Source organism: Lutra lutra, chromosome 2, assembly GCF_902655055.1.
Source record: "Lutra lutra chromosome 2, mLutLut1.2, whole genome shotgun sequence".
NCBI classification, from domain to species: domain Eukaryota; kingdom Metazoa; phylum Chordata; class Mammalia; order Carnivora; family Mustelidae; genus Lutra; species Lutra lutra.
In genome coordinates, this window is record NC_062279.1 from 34,459,635 (window position 1) to 34,477,064 (window position 17,430).

At 39.2% G+C, this 17,430-nt stretch overlaps 1 protein-coding gene across 4 annotated transcripts in view; it reads left to right on the forward strand.

Moving 5' to 3' along the window:
* KCNU1 (potassium calcium-activated channel subfamily U member 1) overlaps window positions 1-17,430 on the forward strand; it is a 163,567-nt gene that overhangs the window by 85,493 nt on the left and 60,644 nt on the right. For all 4 annotated transcript variants that reach the window (XM_047717060.1, XM_047717061.1, XM_047717062.1 and 1 more), the window contains one exon: window positions 2,683-2,797. In XM_047717060.1, coding sequence (XP_047573016.1) covers window positions 2,683-2,797 — 115 coding nt within the window. The remainder of the gene's footprint in view (window positions 1-2,682; window positions 2,798-17,430) is intronic.

Sequence of the window (17,430 nt, forward strand, 5' to 3'; positions counted from 1 at the left end):
AATATATGATATCGCTTTTTAGTGTTGTTGTCACAAGACTTCTTGAAGGAGATAGAAAGGGATAGAATTACTACTATCTATATGGAAATTATATATGAGGCATGTCTTCATATGCAGTCCTATCACATATGCCAAAGAGGAAAATGCTTGCCTATAGCTTCCAAGGGTATCACTTCTTGAAGAAGAGAGAAATTTAATCAAAATATTGGCCTTTTTATAGGGACTTATTTCTTTTCAGTCATTCACAGATGTTAGATGCCATGTCCTTTTTGATGTCTAATGCTTTATCCAGAAACCTTTGAAATATCTATAGGGAGGTCATAGGAAGCCATGACAAGATGTTAACAGTGTAGCTAGAGTGTAAGGCAAAAATCCATTCTGTTCTTTTCTTGCCTAAAATATGAAAAAAATATTTACACACTGTCAGCTGTAGATGGATAAAAATATAACTAAATAAAGTGATCAAACTGCTTTAGAATGTAATCAGGGAAACTTCAGTTGCTTATTAACTGCCTTGAGAGCGAGAACTTTGGCTTCTGATTTTGATGGTATTCTTTGCTTTTTCCTCAGTTGTTTGAAGCAGCCTAGAAACTGGGGGCAAGGGTAACAATAGATGTTGCACATTCTTAACTTCCCTGTCTGCAACCTGCTAGAGAGAACACTTTTAGACAGTTTGCAAAGGTCATTAGGATTAGAATTAGAGTTGGAAGGGACCAAGAGAGGTCACGGGGCAGTTCAGCTTTTGCTTTCAAGCAGTCCACCCACAGCCTGAGGTGCCCCCAGCCCTCATACAGGCTGCTCTTTCTGACCCCCATATGCATATACTTCCATAACTATGAAAGCTTCCAAGATTATACAGATCTTTAATGTGTTTTCAGAAGAGATTTTCTTAAGAATGACACAAGGGAAGATTCAAAACTTTAGCAAAAATTTTGAGCAGTTGATACCTAGCATTTGCCTCACCCACTTATCCCCTCCCACCCATTTCTTAATACCTGGCAAATGTTGGCTGCTGAGTTAGGCTTTGAAAAAGCAGAGACTTCCCGAAAGTTCCATTGTTCCTAAGCCAGTTTGGGCATGTTGCCTTTTGCATTCCATACCTCAGCTTCTATCACATGTACTTAGTGGCTAGCTTTAAAGACTGAGAGTTGACATGTCATTCCTCACTCAGAATTTTCTTCAGATGTTCTGTCCCTGAGCCATTTCCCCCAGGGCAAAAGGTAACCAGGAAATAAGGAAACACCAGTCAATCCGAAAACCCCCATCAAGCCCCCATACATAAGTGAAGGCATCTGAGGATTATAGGTAGGGAGCAGTCTTATTCCAAACCTGGCTCTTAGAACACCTGTGTGAGGCAGTTACTGCTGATTTAAGTTGACAAATCACATATCCAAAGGAGGTCTCTCTTCTTCCAGAAGTATGTTTTCACTCAATTGATATTTTCTATAGATTAGAATGGGTCAGAAAACATTACATCAAAAGAAGAGGGAAACTAAGATACTATGTGGTTCTTTCTGCCAGCCATTGTCTAAAACCTAGTGATATGTGGATTTAAAGTTTGTTCCACATGAACAAAGAGTAGTCTTAGTACACAGATAATTCTTAAATTGACACAGGAAGAAAAAGCCATGTTTCTTTTCTCCAATTGAGTGGGCAAGGAAGAATAAGAGTGATGGCTACTCTTTGACTTTGTCCATCTCCTTGATAACTTCTTCTCAGACCGTTCTGCATCTCTGATCACCCAGGAATCTGGTTCAGGCAGAAGGATAATGCAGGGTCCTTGGAGAATGAAAGAGAAGCATTTAACTTCCAAGCATCCTTCAAAACGATAATTTCTTATCACAATACTAAGTGCCAATTCTTATCAACCAGTAATAATGCCCTAGTCCAGTGTGTTGAAAAGGTTCCCAGGTTGAATCTGGGTCCTGGAATAAGAAAGGCATGATTGAATACCAACACATGGGTGCAAGAAGTAGTAATGGCTCATGTGTCAGTTTTTTCCTATCTCAGAGCAGCTTCATATGGCTCATTTAATTATTAAATTTAAAACATTCTTGCATTTGTCTTCACTGTCACCCTTTGAAGTCCCAGCATTATCCCCATTTTGCAGATGAGAACATTATTTGCCTTTCTGTTATTTCCCGGTTTGGAAATTCACAAATATTTTGAGCCCCAGCCCATGTAAGATCAAGATTTTTCAAAAGTTAAAATTAATAATAAAGGAATCCTTTGAGGGAAAGAATAAAGTAAAAGGCAGTATCCACTGAGAATAAATTGCAGCCTGAGTAGTATCTGCAGAAGGGGAGAAGGGGACTTGTATAGTGATCCTTTCTTGGAGTCCAAACTTGGCTGCAGACCCTGCCTGTGGCAGGAAGGCTCCCTGGATGCTACACTTGGGTGAGACAGAGGGGTGATGTCTTAAGAAGGTACAGCAGCAACTCAGTAGGTGCTTATTTAAGCATCCATATGGTATCGAAATTCTCACAATCATTTTCTACCCACTAACTCTGCAGAAGGAAATGAAAGAGATTTCTATAATCCATCCTCTTAGAATTGGTCTGTGGCTAAGGATCTCACCCTCTCCCTAGCCAAGGGCCTAGAAATGTCTCAGTCAGTAGAGATGGCTCAAAAATACCTTCCAGAAAGATATGATGACTCATTAAGATTCCTGTGTTCTTGCAGGGACAACGGTGATGGTCAAGAAAAACACCGTGAGAGAATTCTCTGATTCTACAGTGCATGACTGTATGATATGGGGACAGCAGAAAATGATAAGCAATGTGACCCTCACCACCAGGTAAGAGCCTCAGAGAACCTGGTTCCCTGTGGGTTTCTGAGGACCCCTGGACAATAAAAAATGTGATGTAAACAAGAATGTTGGCTTTATCAGCCCTTATAGTGACCAGTGGAATTTTTCCTCACCAACGTAAATTCATCTCTGCTTCTCCCAATGTCAGTAAGCTAAACAAACAAACCTCCTTGCTGTGTGGCTAAAAATACTTTCTATCTGCAATAACGAAAGGGCCTGTACTCAGGTTTCTCTCTGATCACCTTTCAGGCACTCTACACGCGTAGATTGGGGTGAAATTTCAGTTATTCCCAATTTCTATTATCAATCCATCCCCTATTTACAACAAACCAATGATGAGATTGCTTTTGTTATCCAGTCTGCAAAACAGGGTCAAATAATGCCTCCTCCCTCACTCGCTTTCCCCAGTAGTATATTAAAATCTTGATTACCAGAATGCAGAGTTAGAGGTAGAGGGTGATCTGTTCAGCTGATTTTAAATAGAGGGTCAATCTAAAAGTTCTATCACTTCAAAGTTGGTTGTGCATAGCTTTGTAATATGTTGCCAACATTTCAGTTTAGTGCCTGTACTATACCAGGAAAATTTTTAATGATTGTGATTGTCTACAGGTAAATCCTGTATTACCAGCAGAACATGGTCATTGTGCATTGACATTACATAATGTAGATGAGGGCTAGGGTTAGGGTTAAGTTGAAATGTTCACTTTAAACTGTGTGATCTTGGGCAAGTTGCTTTACTTCTAGGTGTCTCAGTTTTGCTACATTAAAGGAGTGTAATAGTCATGAATACTTTGTAAGTTTTTTCTATTAATTGAATTAGATTAGGTATTTAAAGTGCTTTGATTCTTGGTCAACAGTAAGTCCTCAATAGATGTTCCTTATCATAATTAGTAAGTACAGAGCCTTCAAGGACATAGATTTTGAAATAAATCCTTGATCCTTTTTTTTAGTAACTTATTTCTTTCTTTTAATATATGAAGAATCATGCTTCTGTTTAATTGGGGGTTCTTTTTAGATGGGTCTAGTTAACAGAGGCTTTATTTTACCACTCCTGCAAGTGAGGCTGGCATTAATGTCTGAGCCACCAAAGGTACTACTTCTTCCTGTGTGCACTTTCCAAGAGGAATATAGAAGTCCTAGGAATTACAGCTTCTGCCCTTCCTTGCCTTCTATTCCAAAATTTTATCAGACTGAGATAATCTGTGGGAAAGGATTAAGAACTGTGTGGAGGAAAGTGCTATGGTATTGCAGGAATTCACATTTTGTCTTACTCTTAATGACAGCAAAATAGCTACTCACTATAATTGGGATTTGCAAAAATTTTTCCTTTTAAGATGGTTGGGAAATAGGTTAATAGGTTTTTATTGAGTATCTCCATGTGCTAAATAGGCACTCTGCTTGATGCATTTGTAGATACAGAAATGATGTTTCAACCCCCATGCAATCTAGTTGGGTAAACAAAATGAATTCCTATAAAATAAATCAGAAGCCAAATAAAGCAGCACTCCTTCCTGTGCTACATCAATGATTCTGCCAGGAGGTCAGAGGAAGAAGAGGTCAATAAGGGATGGATGGATTGTTCCAGAAAGTTTCCTGTGGCAGGTAGGATTAAAGGTAGGAGAGAGTAGTCATCTCAATTCCTTTGAAGGCTACAACAAGGGAAAGGCAGGGGGAAACCTGGAGCTTTCCATCTACCAGCTTATCTGACTAGAGGTGAGAGTGTGTGTTTGAGTGTTGTGAAACATCACAAATTTCTCAAGAATATATTCTTAGGGGCGCCTGGTGGCTCAGTGGGTTAAGCCTCTGCCTTTTGCTCAGGTTGTGATCTCACAGTCCTGGGATCGAGCCTGGCATCGGGCTCTCTGCTCAGCTCAGAGCCTGCTTCCTCTTCTCTCTCTGCCTGCCTGTCTGTCTACTTGTGATCTCTCTCTCTGTCAAGTAAATAAATAAAATCTTTTTTTTTTAAGAATACATTCTTAGCTATTGTTATTGTGCATGTGTGTATTTGTGTATATGTTATGTTTATGTTAATGCACAATTCTTACAAAAACATGATTTACATTTAAAAATTGTTTTCGAGGGGCGCCTGGGTGGCTCAGAGGGTTAAAGCCTCTGCCTTCAGCTCAGGTCATGATCCCAGGGTCCTGGGATGGAGCCCTGCATAGGGCTCTCTGCTCAGCAGGGAGCCTGCTTCCTCCTCTCTTTTTGCCTGCTTCTCTGTGATCTCCGTCTGTCAAATAAATAAATAAAATCTTTAAAAAAAATTGTTTTCGAGAATATAAAGGTAGCATATAGGATAACACATGAAGTGCTCCAGCCATGCTTATGCTGTCATTGATTCTTTTCCCACATTTTTTCTCTGATAATAGAGGATCTGCAAGTAATGAATACCAAACACTACAGAAAATATTTAAATGTAAATGTAGCCATTCAGTTTTACAGACTTTTCCCCCCCGCTATTCTTTATCACAGCTATAACAATGAAATAACATATTGGTATGTTTCCCATTGTCTGTAATCCCTCCACTGTCTATGATAAATAAGGAAATGGTCCAAAGCAAGCATCTAAAGGAAGATTGATCTGGATGGCATGGTTTGCCCACAGACTGGGCCTGTCAGCCCCATATCTGGCTGGGGGCATTCCTGAATATGCTTTAAGAGCCCATTAAGAAGGTCAGAGGTCATGAAAGTTAGCCATCCGGATCATCTCTAAAGATGATGCTGAAGTCATCTGTACCTCTTAATTGACAAGCAAGATATGTTCACTTGAGCTACAGATTTCTAAAACTAATCAGAGTCATACTACCAGTTAGTGTTACACATTTCGTATATATATATGAGCCATTTGTGGGTGCATTTCTGTGATATTTCACCAATGGAGTTGGTTGGCTCGGTTGATTTAAGTACAGTGTTAATGGGATCAATTATAACCTTCCACTTAGTGCTATAGAATAACGTGTGTTTTGGTTTGTTTTGTTTTTGTCTTTGTTTTGTTTTTCTCTTTTCTTTTCTCTTCTCTTCTCTTCTTTTCTTTTCTTTTTTCTTTTACAGGGCAAAGATAACCCTAGTTAACAAATTGACAAACATATGTCCTGATTAACAATGAGTGGTAAAATAAACTTGAAGGCTTAATGGAGACAAGTAGTCACTATGGGGGGGATGTAAAATGTGCAGTATGTGCTATTTGTGATCCATTTCTGATGTGTTAATAGTATTACATTCACATACCCAAAACAGCATAATATTATTCATAGTTTTGCTGACAAGGGCTTGGTGCTTTCAAAGATGTAATCTTCAGGCCACCAGTGGGTTTTCCAGTAAGTTCAGAAACTACTATCTTCTATTCTTGAAGCAATAGAGACAGCCCTAACTTATACAGAAGTTATAATCCAATATTTCTTTGCATCCCTGGAGTCTTTCTCTTCCCATAGAATAAGCAATGTTATAAATAGCAGGTAGGTTCTCAGACTAGCACACAAAAGTCTGTTTAACAAGTGGTAGTTAAATGTGTGTTTGTTGAATTAATAAACAAACACTAGCTCTATTCAGTTGAGTTCTGTGTCTTTATACCAAGAGGTCATGTAATACGACAGAGCAAAAATGAATATTTCCTCTTCCTTTCCACGGTGATCCAGTTAGACATATGCAAAATTTTATGATAAATAAAAATGCATTTCAACTGCTCCTATAGCCTCTCAGTCCTCATTTCCGATGTCTTTATTAGGGCCACCCTACTTTGGGTGATCTGGAGACTGTTCTATCCATTCTACCATTCTACAGTTATTTAATTTTTCAGTAAAACTGATTTTAATTAGATGTTACAAAGAAAAGATTTAGATACAGCTAGTTTGCATTATGGAGTGACTGACCAGTAATGCAACAACCACACTAAACCATCCAGTATTTTTAAAAAGTAGGTGTTTATAGATGAGTTGACCATAGAGTTGAGGGTCCATTTCTGGGCTCTCTATTCTGTTCCATTGATCTATGTGTCTGTTTTTGTGCCAGTACCATGCTGTCTTGATGATGACAGCTTTGTAATAGAGCTTGAAGTCCGGAATTGTGATGCCACCAACTTTGGCTTTCTTTTTCAATATTCCTTTGGCTATTCGAGTTCTTTTCTGGTTCCATATAAATTTTAGGATTCTTTGTTCCATTTCTTTGAAAAAAATGGATGGTACTTTGATAGGAATTTCATTAAATGTGTAGATTGCTTTAGGTAGCATAGACATTTTCACAATATTTATTCTTCGAATCCAGGAACATGGAACATTTTTCCATTTCTTTGTGTCTTCCTCAATTTCTTTCATGAGTACTTTATAGTTTTCTGTGTATAGATTCTTAGTCTCTTTGGTTAGGTTTATTCCTAGGTATCTTATAGTTTTGGGTGCAATTGTAAATGGGATGGACTCCTTAATTTCTCTTTCTTCTGTCTTGTTGTTGGTGTAGAGAAATGCAACTGATTTCTGTGCATTGATTTTATATCCTGACACTTTACTGAATTCCTGTACAAGTTCTAGCAGTTTTGGAGTGGAGTCTTTTGGGTTTTCCACATACAGTATCATATCATCTGCGAAGAGTGATAGTTTGACTTCTTTGCCGATTTGGATGCCTTTAATTTCCTTTTGTTGTCTGATTGCTGAGGCTAGGACTTCTAGTACTATGTTGAATAGCAGTGGTGAAAGCAGGAAAGAATGTCCAATGGAAAAAAGACAGCCTCTTCAATAAATGGTGTTGAGAAAATTGGACAGCCACATGCAGGAAAATGAAATTGGATCATTTCCTTACACCACACATGAAAATAGACTCAAAATGGATGAGGGATCTCAATGTGAGAAAGGAATCCATCAAAATCCTCGAGGAGAACACAGGCAGCAACCTCTTCGACCTCAGCCGCAGCAACATCTTCCTAGGAACATCACCAAAGGCAAGGGAAGCAAGGGCAAAAATGAACTATTGGGATTTTATCAAGATCAAAAGCTTTTGCACAGCAAAGGAAACAGTTAACAAAACCAAAAGACAACTGACAGAATGGGAGAAGATATATGCAAATGACATATCAGATAAAGGGCTAGTGTCCAAAATCTATAAAGAACTTAGCAAACTCAACACCCAAAGAACAAATAATCCAATCAAGAAATGGGCAGAGGACATGAACAGACATTTCTGCAAAGAAGACATCCAGATGGCCAACAGACACATGAAAAAGTGCTCCATATCACTCAGCATCAGGGAAATACAAATCAAAACCACCATGAGATATCACCTCACACCAGTCAGAATGGCTAAAATTAACAAATCAGGAAATGACAGATGCTGGCGAGGATGCGGAGAAAGGGGCAACCCTCCTACACTGTTGGTGGAATGCAAGCTGGTGCAACCACTCTGGAAAACAGCATGGAGGTTCCTCAAAATGTTGAAAATAGAACTACCCTATGACCCTGCAATTGCACTGCTGGGTATTTACCCTAAAGATACAAACGTAGTGATCCGAAGGGGCACATGCACCCGAATGTTTATAGCAGCAATGTCTACAATAGCCAAACTATGGAAAGAACCTAGATGTCCATCTACAGACGAATGGATAAAGAAGATGTGGTATATATACACAATGGAATACTATGCAGCCATCAAAAGAAATGAAATCTTGCCATTTGCGACGACGTGGATGGAACTAGAGGGTATCATGCTTAGCGAAATAAGTCAATCGGAGAAAGACAACCATCATATGATCTCCCTGATATGAGGGAGAGGAGATGCAACATGGGGGGTTGAGGGGGTAGGAGAAGAGTAAATGAAACAAGATGGGATTGGGAGGGAGACAAACCATAAGTGACTCTTAATCTCACAAAACAAACTGAGGGTTGATGGGGGGAGGGGGTTGGGAGAGGGGGGTGGGGTTATGGATATTGGGGAGGGTATGTGCTATGGTGAGTGCTGTGAAGTGTGTAAACCTGGTGATTCGCAAACCTGTACCCCTGGGGATAAAAATATATGTTTATAAAGCTGTAAAAAAAAAAAGAAAAAAGAAAGGATGAATACCCAAGTTTTGTAGCAACATGGACGGGACTGGAAGAAATTATGCTGAGTGAAATAAGTCAAGCAGAGAGAGTCAATTATCATATGGTTTCACTTATTTGTGGAGCATAACAAATAGCATGGAGGACAAGGGGAGATGGCGAGGAGAAGGGAGTTGAGGGAAATTGGAAGGGGAGGTGAACCATGAGAGACTATGGACTCTGAAAAACGATCTGAGAATTTTTAAGGGGTGGGGGGGTGGGAGGTTGGGGGCACCAGGTGGTGGGTATTGTAGAGGGCACGGACTGCATGGAGCACTGGGTGTGGTGCAAAAATAATGAATACTGTTATGCTGATAAAATAAAAAAACTAAAAATGGAAAAAAAAAACTTCAAGCAAAATATCATACTATAATAGATTGAATGCAGAAGCAGATAAGGGAATCTAGCTGTCATTGATAAACCAGATATTACAGAGATTTACGAAACTGTCAAACATGTCATTCTTCTCACCAAATTATCTTTTGTTTGGAGAGACATACTTTTAATAAAATGTTATTTATGTTAACATGTAAAAAAAAAAAAGTAGGTGTTTATAAACTCAAACACATATTGACAGATATCTAATCAAGTGAAGTAGAGGAGGCAGAAATTTCCAAGCGGTTTATGATAGATCTGGGTCAGGAGAAGAAACCATTTCCAACAGAAAGATTTGTCTTCTTTGGGCATATCAGCCCTTCTCTAGAGATCCTCCCTCTGGATCTATTTAATTCAACTGTTACAGATTATATTGAAATCTAAATACTGTACTTTCCTGCGTAATTTCCCTTCCTACCATATCTTTGTAACCTATGACTCAGATCATATGTACATATGTTATCAACTTCATCTTTATACTCTCCATGAGACACCAGAGACCATGAGTGCCATTTTTTTCTCTCTTAATGCCCCAGCCAACCTTAGTTCCTTAAAGGTCAAGTGTCCCACAGATACCAGTCATAAGCTTTGTCCCTATAGCAGGCATGAATCCTGGATCACCATCCTCTTTAGCCTTTATGCTTCAGTTTTCTCTTCTGCAAAATAGAGATAATATTAGTACCTAAATAATCAAGATAAAACAGATTAAGTTCTTATGTAGAGCCTAACACACAGTCAAAATTGAGCAAGTGCAAAATGGTCCCTGCTATTGTCGTTCTGCTCCCCCATCCTCCTCTGCCACTATTTTTCTGGCTCTTAGATTTTCATGCTTTTGCAACCAATTTCTTTCACATTCAGAAGGAGAGGGTCTGAAGTTTCAAAACTTCCAAAATTTCATTCACTGTCTACCACCCACCATCCATAGACCATCAGCTCAACGGAGCAGATCATTAGGGTTTTCAGTGAAGATCTGTGATACAGAACCTCCCACTGGTGTGGTCACTTCACCATGTCCACATCTGCCTGTAGTCTGCTGTTCCCCTCCAGCAACACTTTTCCACGGCAACTCCAGCTCTCTCTTTGGCTGTTCCTCAGTGTCTTCCAGCACAGCTGATTTAATGGCAATCTGCAGTTTCTGAGCAAATTATAGTCCATCCAGAAGGACTGCCATTATATCTTCTGCCAGGTCAGAAGCTTGTTAGTGTCAGAGGTGTACCATCCATAAGGACATGGGGAAATCCATCTAACTGGGAGAAATTGTTTCTCTTCTGTCACACCCATTCCCAGCCCTATATAATTTATTCTCATGGATGCCTCCTGAGACATCTGTCCCTATGACTGTTCACTTTCAGATACTATGCACACTCACACCCTCACCACTCCCCCCCACCCCACACAGCTGAGAAAGAAAGCTGGCCCTTCTTGTCGTTTTATTCTCAGTTCTACACATCTTATTAAATTCTGTGCCCCAGATGATCCAGGCAAGAGAAACACCATCTTTTAACCTCAGTGATGTCTGGACTGCTACTGAGGAACAGTTTTCAGGGCCTTTCCAGGGTCAGAATATTGGGTATAAATCACCACACATAGTTCTCTACATCCTATCTGGGCTTTCTACAGAAACTGAGGTTATAACATTGTCTGAGCGGGTACTTTCCTTCCTTTCTTTCCTTTAAGCCTTTTTTTTTTTTTAAGATTTTATTTATTTATTTGACAGAGAGAAATCACAAGTAGGCAGAGAGGCAGACAGAGAGAGAGGAGGAAGCAGGCTCCCCGCTGAGCAGAAAGCCCGATGTGGGGCTCGAACCCAGGACCTGGGATCATGACCTGAGCTGAAGGCAGCGGCTTAACCCACTGAGCCACCCAGGCGCCCCTCCTTTAAGCTTTTAAAATGACTTTCCCTCTGGACAAGTATTGACTTTTTTATTTGAATAAAATGTAGTCCATAACTAGTAAATCAAAAGTGTTCTTTGACTCTTTTATGCATATATGCATATTGAATTTGCCTTTACCGTAGGATTTCAAGTCATGTTCTAGAAACCCACATGTACTTAATACTGTACAGCCAGCTTTTGATTTTCCAGAGTTATCTTTCTCTAAGAGTCCAGATAGCACTTATGTTTGCAGTCTTACAGATTCTAGAACCTCTAAAGATGTCCTCCTCATAACAACTGATTGTATTTGGGTATGTAGGAATCCCTACTAGGGGTATGGGTTGGTCATGAAGTGTAATAAACATCTTCATCAAGTCTTAATACAAAGTCCAAAGAAAACAGTAATATGAATGTATCATGTACAGATAGGTATGGGGGTAGGGATAAAGAGAGACATACATGTATACGGGTAGGAATTATATTTTTATGCCCAATGAGCCTGAGTTCCAAAAACAGGTGAAAGAATTAGGGTCCTAGCAAGTAGAAGAATAAGAATTTGGAAAGAACTAGTTCTTATCTTGTACCTAGAGGCAAATATCAGATTTCTGAGAAACAAAGTGCCACAACACTAGCAAAGTACTATATAGAGAGGAATAATTCATCAGGTATTTATTAAGCAAGTGAATAATTCAGATTAACAAATAATATTTTATTATTATTACTTAAAAACAGAAGACAAAATAGCTTCAGGCTTCATAAAAATGTCCGAGGAATTCCATGGAAAATTCAACATATTCCTTCCATCACTCCTGTCTTCTTTGCTCTAGCAAAGAAGTCTGACTAGCTTAGAAGGCTATAATAAAGGAGGGACAAATGCTTTTTATAACCTCTTTGTTAATCTGCGGACAGGTCTTAAGAAAAATGAAGTCATATTCTCCTAGGACTTTCGGGTATGGAAATTTCCATTGATTTAGTTAGATGGGAAGATGAGGAAGCAGCTCTTCTAATATGGAAATAAAAATTACAGCGGGACAACTGATCACTTACTGAGTGCATATATTTATTTGCATTAAGTAGTTAGTTTTTGCATGTCTTCATTTTTGTCATTTATAATCTCTTAAAAGGCAAGGATGAGGCCGTGTTTGTTTAAGGTCATATATAAAGGACCAACTCAATAAGACAAGGTGAAGATTATGGGAAGCTTAGTTACTGTTTCTGTGTAAAACTCTTTTCAAGGATGAGGACGTGACTTACATAGTTTCTAGGAAAAATTGTCACACTTTTCATTCTGTGTTATTTGCTCCCTGTTTGACACCCACCATCACCCTTCTCCAAGACTCATACTTCCCAGCTACTTACTATCCCCATCAGCATCTGAACCATCATTTACAAGAACACAAGTTTAAAATATTAGCCCTTCTAAGGGTAGCTTTTCTCTTATCAGGGATCAATGGTTTCAGCTAAAGAACTCCCCCAACTATGGGTTTTCAGGCATCAACCAGAATGGGAGGTATGTTTTCAGGAGACATTCAATGAGGGCCTTTTGGGTACATCTAAAATCACAAATCGAAGCCTATTGTGTGCTATGGCATTTCAGTTTTTAGGTTGCAAGAGTGACAGAGTAGAAGGCTGCCCAGTCCCATGGGTAAGGTGGACATCCCAGAAATGGACTATCGAAAATAAGATCTCAACTCTATGACTTCCATGCTATGTGATCATGAGCAAGGCACTTCCTGGACTGTGGCTCAGATCCCTCTTCTGTAAAACAAGGGGCGCTGATCTCAGGAGGTTGAGAAGACTAAATGTAAGGCTCTTGGCCAAGGTCCTAGCAAACAGTAAGCACTCAATGAATGTTAGCCATTATCATGACACAGGAGGCATGACTGTCACACAAAATAATTGAACCCATGTTCTGGAGATTCACCTCAAAGCAGCTTTCTTCTAAAATTGTATTAGCACTCTACATCTGTGTTACCACCAATAGCTTGAGTAGGTAAGACAGAGACCTTAGAGAGAAATATCATTTCAATTTAAATCTGAGGAGTGGCAGAGTGGCCACTATACTTACTTTCAGTTATAAGAAAGGGAGACCCAGTTCCTGTCTCCCCATGAGGCAATATGGTCTCTGTCTGGTAGGAACAATTGCCTTTTTACCTCTTTCCCCAAGAATGTTAGAATATCAGAATGCAACCTATGTTAGTCCCACACCAGGCTCCTAAAGACTGTGGTGGTTTTGATAGTGAAAGTCGAAGACAGGCCCATAATTGTCCTCAAGTCAGCATCAAATATCAAGGATGTTCACCCAATACCTTGTTGACTTTCATGCTATTATTTTTAACTTTTCATCCAAACTTGCCAAGAACAGCTTCATTCTGAGTCTTTAACAGCCCCCAAATAATTGGGAAATCTTTCTTGTCAAGAGAATATTGAGAAAAGGCATTTGTAACAAACTCCTCTCCTCTCCACATCAGGACTCACTTTCCTTTGTCTCCCTCCATCCTGTTCTGTTCAGCTGGTGGACAAAGGCAAACCAGGGCAGGCAAAACCTCCGGGTTGCTGGGTAGCTGCACACTGCCACAGCTGTCTTCAACGCATGCGCAGCTACAAGGACAATAAAATATTGTTCATTGCTTCTACCCCACAACCAATTAGGTCAGCTGTAAATATTGGAATTGCTTGGTAAACATGCTGGAAGATTGTGCTGACTTGTTAATATAAGTGAAAATGCAATTAGATTTATAACACTTTTTTTTCCAAACCATAATTTACAACAACAACAACTGAAGAAAAAAATTCCCTTGCAACCTGCTGAAATACCATTATTAAAATGCATATGAAAAGTCAATTATGCCAGAGGGAGGTATTTAAAAGAAGTGAGTTTCCATACCCTGGGATTACACTGTGGGGATTACATATTTCTTATTTTTTTTTCCTGAGATCTTTGCTGCTGCCCAATGAAAAGGAACAGATATTTTACTTATTTCACTCTGAAATATTGCTGCAGATAGTGCTAAAAAATAAACTAAATAACCTGGCTTCTTGAAAACCTACTCTAATCTCCCCAAAGCCACAAGACAAGCTGAGTAATCACTGTTCCTTTTTTATTTACAAACCCACCTGTCTTTAAGCAATAGTCACATTCCTTAAAACATGTGGAAATTAAGTATTTTTTTTCTCAATTTTATGCTCTAAATGAGTGGGTCACTATATGTACTTCTATGGAGAATCCTTATGTAAAGACAAGAAACAACTCCTTTATTTTTGTTTTAAAACCCAGAGTTTTCTCTACTCCCAGGGTCTTATTGGAAAGACAGCTCTACTCCCAGACAAGATGGTGTCAGGTACCACCACTTGCCCTTGCTAGGCTGGGCTTTCTTTGTTGCAGGAGCCTCTGTCCATCAGATGAGGCTGACCCTCTTCTGGAAGCTGCAATTCTAATCCCAGTTCCAGTTTTAACCCAGACAGGTTGCTGCCTCTCCACTTTCTGGTTTCCTCATAATGAAATGTAGGTATTATTATATTTCCTCTGTATTTAAGGTACTAGTGGGAGAAAGCTAGTTAAAAAAAAATCATAAAGCAATTTATAAGTGTAAGAGAAGCTGCCATTTTCAGTCTCAAATTTCCAGTAAAATGTTCAGTTTAGATAATGGAAGAAATTTTTAATACATATTTTTTAGAATCACTGGTGCATACATTGTGAATAAATTACTCTTTGGGGGAAGATTCTGGTGTTCCTATATAAGAATCAATCAATCAATCAATCAATAAGGTAAATCATATATATATTTATACTATATCTATAAATATATATGATTTACTTTATACATTTATACTTCATACACATCTATATATACATATATACATGTTTATAGGAAGATCTAAAGGAGCCTGAAATGGAGAGTAGCAAACTTTACAGTTTTCTACTTTACAGAGTTTAATTCCAAATAGCATCTTAATCCACAGGTACGGCTTAGTAACCATGAGCAGTATAAATGGTTTTCCAACATGAAACTGTTCACAATCTTTATTTCATGACTGAAGTGATTATTAGGATTAAGACCTTTATATTTGCATTTTATCACAAGTAAGAATACATTAATATTTCTAGTTCTTAAAATAATAATTTATGAAAAGCATTTTCATACTGATTAGCTAGATTTGCTTCCACTGAAATATTCTGTTAGATTTTATAGTCAGCCAAACCTGGTGCCTGGGTTTACATGGTTTGGGAGTAGATCTGAATATTCTCGATCCTTTCTCGATGTCCCTGGTTTCAGGTTTTGCTTAGCATATAGGTATTCAACGCCAGGACCTTCTTTCTTGCTTTATTTCTGTTTTAATCCTTGAGAAATCCTTTTTGTGGATCAACACCAGAAACCAGTTTTAAGAGACTTAGAGATAGCTCAGAGGGAGAAGATAACTGGGAAGAATTTGTAGGGCCAGGTCAAGTGTCTGCTTGGCCTATAAGCTCAGTCTTCCAGGAACAGTTCTCAGCACCCACACCCTAAGTAATTGACTTCCATCTGCATCCCTCAAGCTCACCCAGGAACAAGGTCTGAGGTAGGGAGGAAAAAAAAAGATCAATGAGCCCAGTGGCACAAGGCTCTCACCTCTTTAATATGGATTCTATCTGTCGTTCTTTTTTTTTTTTTTAACAGCTAATTTGTAAGGGGGAAAAGTTGAACATATTAAAGAATAAAGCAGACAGAAACCATCTTGGGTGAATTTACACTCATCTGTTTTTCAAAGTCACGGGTCTTTTTCAGGTGACTGACTCTAAATCTTAAAAGACTATTTGGGACCAGAAAGGAGAGTGCAGAAGAAACATATTTTTACAGTCTGCATAAACAGATTATCTAAGCCAAACCTGATTATATCCTCCATCCAGAGGGACTTTCTTGGTCTACCTGCCCACTTGGAACCTTTTTCTTTCTTCAGGACACTGGGAGTAAAGGAACGTGGTTCCTAACCCATAACTCTTTCACTCTTTAGCCAGATACTCCCAGCTCTACCTCCAGATCTGTGCAGCTGCCTCCAGTTCTTTCTCCTTCCCTTACTCCTTCTTTACTACCCTTTGCCTTACTGTTTCAGCCACGGGATCTCATCATTGTATTTTTCCAAGCCAGGAACTAACAGAAGAGTAGAGAAGGGATAACACAGTAATTCCCAGGAGTATGCCTGTGTGTATGTGGGCACGGAATTACATTTTCAGGATGAGAGGCCTCTTCAAACTGTATCTGGACCCCTGATCCTGATACCACCCCTGGCTGGCTTGTTTTCACACCAAGAATCGCAGGGTGAGACATCATCAACGGGAGCACTAAAGTTGAAAAGAAGTGAGAAGAAATGGAGAAGTAGTAAAAGCAATGATTCTGGAACCAATTGCACTATACCAAATGGGCAAAAATTTCTAAAATTAATACTTAGCCCAAGTGCCTGATTTCTAACCTGCCTGTATTCACTGTACTCAGAAACAAACTCTAAGGTAGGCAAAAAAAAAGGCAAAATGAATAATAAAACCAGTGGTGAACCCAGCCAGGTCTATCAGCAGCCAACACCTGGGCAACAGTCCTGGTGAGAGGTAAGAGAAGCAAGTGAGGAAGTTGTGAGATAGGTTTCTCTCCTGGATTCAGTCAGTTGTCCCATTTTCTTTGTTTCACTCCTAAAAATACCTTTAATCTCTCTACCCTTTCCATCTCCAATTCTAATCCCAATCCAAGCCACCAGCTTCTTTGTTCCTGCACCAGTGGTGAAATGGCAGTTGACCAGTCTCCTCACATCTCCTCTTATCCCTCATTATCTATCCTTCTATTACACTTAGAATGAGGTATCAAAAATGAAAATTTGACAGTATTGTTTCCCTTCAGCAGTTGGTCAGTACCTTTAAGAATGGGATCAGAATCCTTAACAATGTCCTCCATCATGTGGTCCCTGCCTCTCAGAAAATTCCTCTGGGCTCAAACAGTATTATATTTTCTCACTTCTCCATACACACCCTACTCCTTTTCCTGGTATGGGCCTCTGTGTATTCCTAGAATGTGCTTCTCTTCCCATACTTGTCTAATAAAATCTCACTATTTTCCAAGGGTACTCTAAAACTCAACTCAAAATACCCTGGATTATGAAGACACAGAGGGCTTTATATTTGATTCACATCCAATAAAAATCTGGCTTCTTATTATAAGGAATGAACTCCTTTCATTCACACAAAAATGTGTCTCTCGTGTGGACTTTTATAAAACTGATTGATTGGGGCGCCTGGGTGGCTCAGGTGGTTAAAGCCTCTGCCTTCTGCTCAAGTCATGATCCCAGG